We start from the raw sequence: 10,848 nt of genomic DNA on the forward strand, positions 1-10,848 counted from the left end.
ATTTAAATAAATTGTTCTACAAGGTAATTTCTGTTTCTCCTTAAAGAACTTTTAAATGATATGTTGCATATTTTTTATTTTCAAAATTAATTCCTAAAATTTCTTAATCATTACTTTTTATTTAACTCATTTGATTCAACATAAGATCATCTCCGATTATTTGATACAAAACAACTATTTTAGATGTTCATATTCAAACAAAAACTTGTCATATTTTTCGTTAGAATCTTTTCTTAAATTCTATTTAAACACAACCTTCATAATGAAAAATATATGTAATTTACTAAATCCCTACAAACTCTTCATTACGTTAAAAATTAATGAGAAATATGGTAACAAAAAGGTTGGTGGAGTGTAAATATAATGAATTCTATTAAGAAAATATTCTGACATATATTGAAGCTAAACATTATTTAAGTTACAGTGAAGTACTGTAACCTACTAAGTGGAGGGTGTGAGAGGAACTTATACACTGCGTCTAATAATGGGACTTATATAATGCTTAATCAGTTATGAAATCAAAGTAGGATATAGAGCATAGAAGATAGAACCTTTTATTTTAAGATAATGCTTTAAAAAAAAATTAATGTGTTACCACTTTATCAAAATAATGCTTTATCATAGATTAATTTTGGTTAGTTGTTAAATGACTCATCTTATATGTAATCAGTGTGACTGATCTAATTTCTTTTATAAATGTTGAATACCAGTTTTTTGAAGTCAGTGAAGTGATTACCTTCACTGCTGCTACTGTTGTGATTGTTATTTCAAGCATTTTCTTCATTTAGGTTTACTGTTCCCAATTGCCACAATCATTTTAATTTTTATTATTTAATTGCTTGATGCTAAGTTATATAATTTGATTTTATTTCTGATGTATTTAAGTGATCCCTAGATTTTGTTATATTGTTTGTTTTTTTTCAGTTGTGTAATTATGGCAGTATTTTTCTGTATTGCTTGTGGATATGTTTTTGTTGATTTTTGGCTCCCCCATAACTATTTTATTGAATGTATGTATTACAGTTTTTGTGTTGGTAATTGTAGTCTTGAATTTCACTAACTGTAATTCTATCTTTTGGTAGAATTGGTTCCACTGAAGCTTTTATATGTTTATGAAAGCGTTTCTGTTTTATTTGTTGATGTGTGTCATTTATGATGATGATGACAATGATGTGGTTGAAAGATTTTTACCCAGGGATTGTTGAATTTTTCTGAGGGGAGTTTATTGCACTTAGGTTGGCATATGACTCCTTAAAGATCTATAGGGAGTTTAATTGTAATGCTATTGTGTCTCCTCTTGTTTAATCTATATTTCTATACCATCAGGCATTGTGCGTATTGATGTATCTTTAAATGATGGAATTTAGGGGTGTATTAAAGTGTTGTATTTTCACCAATCATTGTACTGAATTTCTTTGTAGTTTCAAAGATTCAATGTACAGCAAAACCCTTAATGCTGTTGGGTATTAATATAAAAGTAATGATGATGATAATTCTGGTTTTCTGTGTTATGCTATGATTTGGAACAGGCTAATGTCAATTTTTGATATTTCATGTTGTCTCTTTGTTTGTGTCTGTCAACTTGTGGGACTGTGTCACAAATGAGATTCTGAAAAGAGTAAGGTCATGACCACTGCAAGAGATTGTAGCAGAATGTTCATTCCACCTGAGTAGCCATATTCTCCATATGGTTGATTAACAGAACTCAAAAATTGCCATGACTTGGGTACCACCAGTCAGCAATCATAAAAGGGGTAGGCCAAAAATCGCTTGGTGGTGGACATTTCAAGATGACCTAAAGACAGTCAAAATTACATGGAACGCCACCCAATGTACTGAATGGCACAGAAGGATCTAAAATGAAAGTTCTGTTTGCATTGGGATGCATACTCAGTATTCTCACTATCTACTGATGTAGTATAGCCCCAAGTCAGTCCTGACTGAGAAGATCTATGATGGAAGACATTCCAGTTGTGACCATCCTGTCTTTTTATATATAGAATATCCAGTATGTCCTTTCTCTTTGGCAAGGTCTAATTTGACAAAATTTGCTTGCTATTTTTAGCAAATTGAGTGACTGTTTAGAGCTTCCCTCATTAGTTCAACTTATTGACTGTTTTGTACAGGGACATCGCTTTTCATTTTTCTTTTCTTATTTACCATTGATCTTGTTGCACTTCTGTTTACCTTTTATCTTTGTACTTTGACTCTCTTAGGTTTTGTTTTTTGGTATATTGCTTTCATAATTCAATTTCTCAAACTGCTGTTACTTTTTTAGATAGTGGACAGTTGTTTGAGGGGTGGTTTACTCAATCCAGTTGTAGCTTTAGTGACTGCACAAAGGTTCCCTTATTTTAGATATTGGAGAATATTTCTACAGTAATAAATGTACAATTTAAAACATCACTGAAAATAGTACTGACATAAGATGGTAAGCAGTTTCCTGTAGTAGCTAATCAACACAGGATTGGAGACTTACAGCTTTACAGCAAAAGTGTTGCAGAAGGATTCCAGCCATCCCCATGTGAATAAAAGTGAACTGAGACATTTCTATTACATACACAACTGTTGAGTCATCAGCAGTTTGGGTTGGTATGCAGTTCACTGTGAGCCATTGATATAGAGCATTGTGTCTCATGCAATATTAATAGTAGTGCTTCATTATATTATATACCCAACATAAGGATACATAAAAAAAGTTTATGGCTAAATAAAATTATGAGTATTTTCTGACACTTCATTATTACCTCACATTGTATGTAATTTTTTTTTATTTTGCCTTTTTTGTCATGACTAAATATAGACTTTGTTGTACTTCAGGATGGTAATTTTATTTATTTATTTTTTGCCAAATAAACACATGCACTGTATATATATTTTTTTCTTCACTCATTTATTACTGGTCTAATTTGTTTTATGCCCATTGTCCAGAAATCTTTCACCACACATCTGTGACCTCTTCAGTGACTCCTTTCATTTCCGTGTGTGTTCTTGCTCCACTTACTCCATTCTGTTCTTCTAAGATGTGCATCCTTATGTACACATGCATTTGTGTGTGTGTGTGTATTTATATTTATGTGTGTGTGTGTGTGTGTGTATTTATACTTGTGTGTGTGTGTGTGTGTGTGTGAGAGAGAGTTGTTAGTAACAGTGTGGCCTACTCCTCAGCATCATCCTCTCACCCCATTGTGCTGCTACTGTTCTAAGACTCGAGAAAAAATAAATGGTACAGTTCCTGTGTTCCTCTCTGTGTGTTCACCCATGGTGTTGCCACCGTAGTAGTTGTTGTTGTTATTGCCATCTTTGATGTCACCCCTGCTGCTGGATGTGTTGGTTGTGTTGTTGATATCGTTATGGCCATCCCTGAAGTTTCATGTGTGTGTGTTTGTGTGTATGTATATGGATTTGCTTCATATGTATCCATGCCCTTTATATAGTTTTATTTATTTTATCTAATCCTGTCCTTCATTTATCACAAGTATGTAGCAAATATATATATATATATATATATATAGTCTGTTAAAGTCTGTCATACCAGCCATGACGAAGGGAAATAGCCCTGAAACTCGAGTCGCCTTTATATATTTATATTTATATATTTATATATTTGATCCTTTATATTGAACACTCAATATTTCATCTACATTCAATACTTTCTTTCATGGTGCCATCCATTTTTATTTTATTTTATTTTATATTATATATTGTATATTATATTATATATTGTATATTCCATATTCTATACCCCACATTGGTTCTGCAGGAATATAAATAAAACATAAAAAACAGACAGTGTTGGAACTCTTTTAAACTAAATAATATATTCCTCTATACACAATCATACAAAAAAACCCACCTTTTTTGTATTTATTTTTACTCGCATATATATATATATATATATATATATATATATATATATATATATATATATATATATATATATATATATATATTTATTTATTTACTTTCTTTTTATAAATCTATCTCTTTTTCTCATAAGTGTCACAGTAGTAGAGAGGCCTGGTTCCCCTTTAAAATCTCTGATCTGCAATACCAATCCCTTTGATAAGTCCCCCTGTATGGAGCACAATTGTGTCGTATGTAGGATGAACCCATGAGTTAACTGTAAGGTTATGAATGTAGTGTATATCTTATGATGACTGAGGGATGGTACAGAAACATGATAACTACCTACATAGGAGAGACAGCACACAGCATAGGAGAACATATAGGTGAACGTAGGTGAGAGCCCAAAGAAGGGAAAAGCTCATCAGCGCTCTACCAACATGCTTTATATAAAACTATATAAAGGGCATGGATACATACAAAGTGAACCCATACGCACACACAAACACACATGAAACTTCATGGACGATCATAATGATGTCAACAACACAACTAACACGTTCAGCAGTAGTGGCGGTGCCAACAAGGGCAATAAAAACAACAACTACCATGATGGCAACACCATGGGCGAACACAGATATACAGAGGAATACAGGAACTGTACCATTTCTTTTTCTTGGGTCTTAGGATGACAGCAGCAGCACAATGGGGTGAGAGGATGGGGCTGAGGGGAAGGCCATACTGCTGCTAAAAACTGACACACACACAAGCATATACCCACACATGCACACACACACACATACCCCACCCAAAGACACAAATGCATGCACACATAAAGATACACATCTTAGAAGAACAGAATGGAGTAAGTGGTGCAAGAACACACATGAAAACGTAAAGTATCACTGAAGAGGTCACAGATGTGTGATGAAAGACTTCCGGACAATGGGCATAAAACAAATTAGAACAGTAATAAACAAGTGAAGAAAAAAAATATATATATAGTGTATGTGTTTATTTGGCTAAATAAATAAAATGACCATTCCAGAATACAAGATCTGTTTCAACACATGAGTTTACTTTGGAAATCTTGCAAAATGAATTGATAAATGTAAATATAGACTATTATTTTAAAAATATAGTTTAAGACTTCATCTAGCAATTATGGACAAGTGCTATACTATAGAAGTTTTGAGGAAAATTAGATTGTTGCTTTTCCTTTCAAAATGTAACACCAACAATGGTGAAACTTTGGTAGTGCTATCACAAAGTTTGTTCCAAAGCAATATTCTTCAAAAAGAATGCATTTTTTGAGAATATCATAGTGAACATTATATTGAAATTAAAAGGAATAGACAGTACACATGTATTCATATGAAATTTTTGTGTGTTTTTTTTGCCAATTATTTTGTTTCATTTTGAAATGCAGGTTAATAATGATGAAGCAGCCATTTCTTCCTCACAAAGGAGTTTTTATCCATAAATAAACTTTACAATCATGTTTGATGTATGTTAGTGGAAGACAAACCTACAAGGATAGTACTTCTTGCCATTTATAAGGGAAGACTTTACTATGATAAAGTAATTGAATTAACTTAGACTCTTTTGATATGTATGTGATAAATTGAAATAGATGAGCTAATTAATTGAAATAAGGTAAGCTAATTGATTGAAATTTGATGAAGGATAACCTCAGGACATTGAACTTTTTTGAGGAAATGACAAAGGATTGAGATATCTGGTACCTTACTGGACTGAAGAAGATCTGACCTCCACAGTTGTATTGTTAAGGCTGCTTCTTCTAATGATGATTGGCCTACAATAGTCCTATACCAGTGCCACATTAAAAGCACTCATACTGGTGCTATGTTAAAAGCACCCAGCACACTGTAAAATGGTTGGCATTAGGAAGGGCATCTAGCTGTAGAAACCAAGCCAAATCAGACTGGAACCTAGTGCAACTCTCTGGCATGTCAGCTCTGATCAGACCATCCCAACCATGCCAGCATGGTAAGTGGTTGTTAAAGTATGATGATGAGTGACATATTACAACCATTGACTTTTGATTCAGATGTGAAGAGAAAAGAAATTTCTAGTTTTCATTTCTAATAAAAATGTATATTTCCCAAAATTATATTGCTCAACATGAGTAAATGAGTTATCTATGCACAACAATATACAGTGGTTCTTCTGTTTATGAACACCTCTCATCACAAATGAATCGGTTTATGAACACTTTTTTTTAAACATAAATGTCTTGGGTTATGAATGGTGTCTGGAATAATGAATACACAAGCAGGAACAATGATTAGCAACAAGCTAAGAGTATCAGTGGAAGAACATCAGTTGTTCTCTGACTTTCACTCAGTTCATATCTTTGCATGAATCCACGGTGCCTTGAATTTCCTATGGGGAAAAATAGTTTTGGTTTATGAACTTTTCAGGTGATGAATGACTTTCAAGAATGAATTATATTCAGAAACCAAGGTTCCGCTCTATATTTAATTTTGCGCTAAAATAATTTTGGTCTCACAACCTCCAGAGAGAGTATATAATTCAATAGCGGAATAGCAGTCACAGTTTAGATAGCAGTTACAGTTTAGATAGCAGTTACAGTTTAGATAGTTCTGTTCAGCTTCCTTGGAATCAGAATTTTGAATATGCTATAAAAATATTAGTACTAGTATGTTTTGATATACTACCTCTGTAATAATTATTTTACAATTCAGTGTTATTGAAGTTGATGATTTCACTAAAAACATGTGGGAAATTTATGAAGCTACACTTAAGCAAGATGATAAAAGAAAGCAGGTTAGTATTATATTTATCATAATATATTTATACAATATAATTATAATGTTACAAGAAGAGAAGTTAGACATTAGAAAAGAAGCTGAGAGTAAGAAGTTTGCCAATGTTCTGTGACATGAGGATCAAAGGCTTATGGTATTCTGGATTGCAAGGCAATGTTGGAAAGAAGATTGAGATTTTGTTGAGAAGTGTGTTTGGAGTGATAACAGCACTCTTGCTCTCACTGATATTGAAAAGAAAGAGGATAGGCGAATGCATAGGTGAAAAAAGTGAATCCAACATATGGATCAGTCATTCAAGTTGATAGCAATATGGTGGATAAAGGCATGTAAGGGAATGAAGCAGGAGAAGTACCCAGTCCATCGAGAATTACCCATGAGATGCTTAAAATATCTGGTAGAATGGGACATGGGCTAGTCACCCTCATAGTGAATTACATAATACAAGTGGGAGGGCCATACTCAATGACTGGTGTAGATCTTAATCTACTGCTACAGGGGCAAAGAAGATATGTGCTACATGTCAGCCAAAGAGATAATAATTCATGGGATGCATACAGAACAGCAAGAATCCAGATGCTAATGTATCTGCTCATTCTTGCACTTTATGAATTATTATTTATTTGGAAGACATCAACACATCAAACAATTTATTTGCTAATTCCTACAGACAAAAGCTCAAGCTCTTGTTAGATTCATCAGTCTGGCAAGATTGCTTTGACTGAGGAGATACACAGTGAGACCAAAACATCATGGTGTCTCAAAGTTACCTTACACTGGTGAAGCAAGTGTTTTAGGAACACGTGTCTAAAGGGAGAAGGTGTTCTCTGATGATGTAAAACAACTGTAATCATGTTTCAATTGCCAGATTGTATTACAAACATTTCATAATTGATATTTAAAACTACATTATTTATATTATTTTCTTGTATATGTTTGTCAAATGCATAATTAAATAATTTATAACCCCAAATTATTTGAGAACACTGCTGACTTTTCTAGACATCTAAGAGTTACTAGAATACATCTTTTTTCAGTTACCGAGTTTTGTCAAAAAAAGAAAAAGGATAGTTTTTCCTTTTGTAGTTCTTTAAATATTTAGTGGTTGGTGATATTTGAATAATTTCCCAATATTACTTTATTTATTCAAAATTCTTTTTTCTTTCTTTTTTTCTTCTGTTTTAGCATTTAAACCTTGGAATATTTCGCAGTGATTACATGCTTCACTGTGATAAAGGATCTTCCAGTCTAGCCATTAAAGATTTTGCTAAACATCTTCAATTAAAGCAGGTCGAAACCAATACAATTGCATCTAGTTTTGCTGGTTTAGCAACAAACATGGTTTCTGTACACAGGTATGGGATACTGAGTTTTATGTTTTTATATGCTTTTATTTATTTTTTACTTTTGAGGCAGTCAAACTGAGTCTAGTGATGTCTTAAATCTTTAACATTTAAACCAGCCATGTCCACTCAAGCCCAAATATTCTAACCCATTTTATGTTCAAACTGGTCTGATCCAGTCTCTCACACCCACTCTTCAATGTTATTCTAAAAATAAACAATCACATCATCAGAATTTCGAAGCTACAAGATAATATCTCATTAACAATGTGAATAAGTAAACATTACATTTGACAGAATAATCTGAATGCTAAATGGTTAATGATAATGCTTGAGAAGATTTTTTACACTATTTCATAAATAGTTAACAGTTATGAAGTCTATATTAAATACATTTTTATAGGCCATAAATTAATATAGTGTAAGTAATCAAGGCAATGCATAAATTAATACAATATAAAGAATTAAGTTAAGTGCGGGTGGCACATAAAAGACACCATTTCGAGCGTGGCCGTTTTCGTGCGGGTGACACGTAAAAGCACCCACTACACTCTCTGAGTGGTTGGCGTTAGGAAGGGCATCCAGCTGTAGAAACTCTGCCAAATCAGACTGGAGCCTGGTGTTGCCATCCGGTTTCACCAGTCCTCAGTCAAATCGTCCAACCCATGCTAGCATGGAAAGCGGACGTTAAACGATGATGATGATGATGATGATGTTAATACATAAGTTAGATATTTTTTTTACAACATAAACTCAGACTAATAGGACCTCTGTTTGTTAGTTAACAGTTAATCCATAACATCATCACCATTTAACATCTGTTTTCTATGCTGACATGGGTTGGACAGTTTTATAGGAGCAAGTAAGGCTGGGAGCTGCATTATATTCTGTTGTCTGATTTAGCATGTTTTCTATGGCTGGATGTTCTTCCTAGCACCAATCACTTTGCAGACTGTACTGGGTGCCTTTTATGTGTGACCAGCATCAGTGCTTTTTATATGGTACCAGCACTGACAGGGTCATTTAGTAACTTGCAAGACAAAACCCCCTTCAACTGGGAGGAAGGAGTTATAGTGAGGATGGGGGTGGCTTTGTGCCAGTTTGATGAGAGATCAGAAGTATAAAGAGACAGGAATAGGTGTGTTGCTGCAAAGCAGATATGTGGATAATCCAATTGAAAAGGAAGAAGGTGAGTTAGAGAGTAAGATAAGGAGAGCAATAGTGTGAGAGATCATGGTGAAGATGTGTCAGGACATGTCTTTGTGGGACATTGGGGGGGGGGAGAATAAGTGGGTTGATACAGAGAGGCAAATGATAGAGTGAAATATAGGAGAGGTGGGGGTCATTGAAGGTGATACCAGATAAGTGAGGTATTAATGGTGAGGAACAACACGGGCAAGAAAAGGTACAGAAAAACAGTGATTGGAGGAGATAGTAGGCAGGAGAAGATAATGAGAAATGCAAGTGGTTTGGAGTGGGGAAGGAAGTAACAAAGAAAGCACAGGGATGTAGTATATGCCTATTCTGTTCTCAGGTGATTAAGAAGTGATGGGTGTTAGGGGAGGAAGATGGTTGATGAGGCAGAGAGGGTACTGGAGGGCATGGGCCAGAGACCCTCACAGCCAAGCATTAACCAAAGTGGTTTAGAATATCAATTCTGCTGTGGTGGACAAGTTTTCTTTACAGCAAAGCACCTCTGTCATTTCCTTCATAAGGCACAATGTCTTTCATACCATGAATTTCATAACATACAAATCATGTACTTAGAAATGTTTATTTTTAATGCAGATATTCAATGGCACAGGCAGGATATTATGAAAATGAAAATCAGGTAAAGATTATTTCTAATTTTTAAGGCAACATTAATAGGAGTAGCAATGTTTTTTCCAATGTTATAATGATATTTCTTAATTTTAGTAATATTAAGAGAGATTTACATTTCTCTCTTGACCCACCTGAAAATTTCAAATGAATTTTGGTTTCTTTTTAAATGTTATTCTAGTGAAACACTGTAATAAAGAATCAGCAACCAGTTTATGGATGTATTATAAAAGGCTTTAAGATTATTGACTGTAAAGAGAAAATAATTCATTTTTATGGTACATCTATTTAAAAATGGCAAAAATAACTCTGATGAAATGCAATATCCGTTTCAACACTCAAAACTTTTCCCAACTAAGATTCTAATATAGATAATGTAATTTAAACTAATATAATCACTTTCTTTATTTTTATCATCATTATAAGCATAGGTATGGTCATGTGGTTAAAAAGTTTGCCTCGTGTCTTCTAATATAGCCTCAAGCTAACAAATACCTTGTGGATAAAATTTTCAAGATAAAACTGTATGGAAGTTAATTTTGTGTCTGTCTGTCTGTTCCTATTTACCTTCACATTGACATCTCTTGAGTGATGATAAACATTTGTTAATGTCTCCTATAAATGTTCTATGGTTGAACTGTTTCAATGTACGTAAATAGCACCATTTGAGTGTGATCGTTACTAGTGTCGCCTTACTGGCACTTGTACCGGTGGTACGGGGAAAAAACATTCGAGCGAGGTCATTGCCAGTGCTGCTGGACTGGCTCCTGTGCATGTAGCATGTAAAAAAACACCACTTGAGTGTAGCCATTGCCAGTACTGCCTGACTTGCCTGCATGCTGGTGGCACGTAAAAGCACCCACTACACTCTCGGAGTGGTTGGCGTTAGGAAGGGCATCCAGCTGTAGAAACTCTGCCAGAGAAGATTGGAGCCTAGTGCAGCCATCTGGTTCGCCAGTCCTCAGTCAAATCGTCTAACCCATGCTAGCATGGAAAGCAGACGTTAAACGATGAAACGATACTTATAT

At 34.2% G+C, this 10,848-nt stretch overlaps 1 protein-coding gene across 1 annotated transcript in view; it reads left to right on the forward strand.

The window, feature by feature from the left end:
- The window catches only part of LOC106868294 (glutathione synthetase), a 63,693-nt gene that overhangs the window by 29,927 nt on the left and 22,918 nt on the right, over window positions 1–10,848 (forward strand). Inside the window, exons 4-6 of the mRNA XM_052967838.1 lie at window positions 6,576–6,657; window positions 7,842–8,011; window positions 9,788–9,830. Of these exons, the coding sequence (XP_052823798.1) occupies window positions 6,576–6,657; window positions 7,842–8,011; window positions 9,788–9,830 (295 nt within the window). The remainder of the gene's footprint in view (window positions 1–6,575; window positions 6,658–7,841; window positions 8,012–9,787; window positions 9,831–10,848) is intronic.

This window comes from Octopus bimaculoides, chromosome 1, assembly GCF_001194135.2.
Source record: "Octopus bimaculoides isolate UCB-OBI-ISO-001 chromosome 1, ASM119413v2, whole genome shotgun sequence".
NCBI classification, from domain to species: domain Eukaryota; kingdom Metazoa; phylum Mollusca; class Cephalopoda; order Octopoda; family Octopodidae; genus Octopus; species Octopus bimaculoides.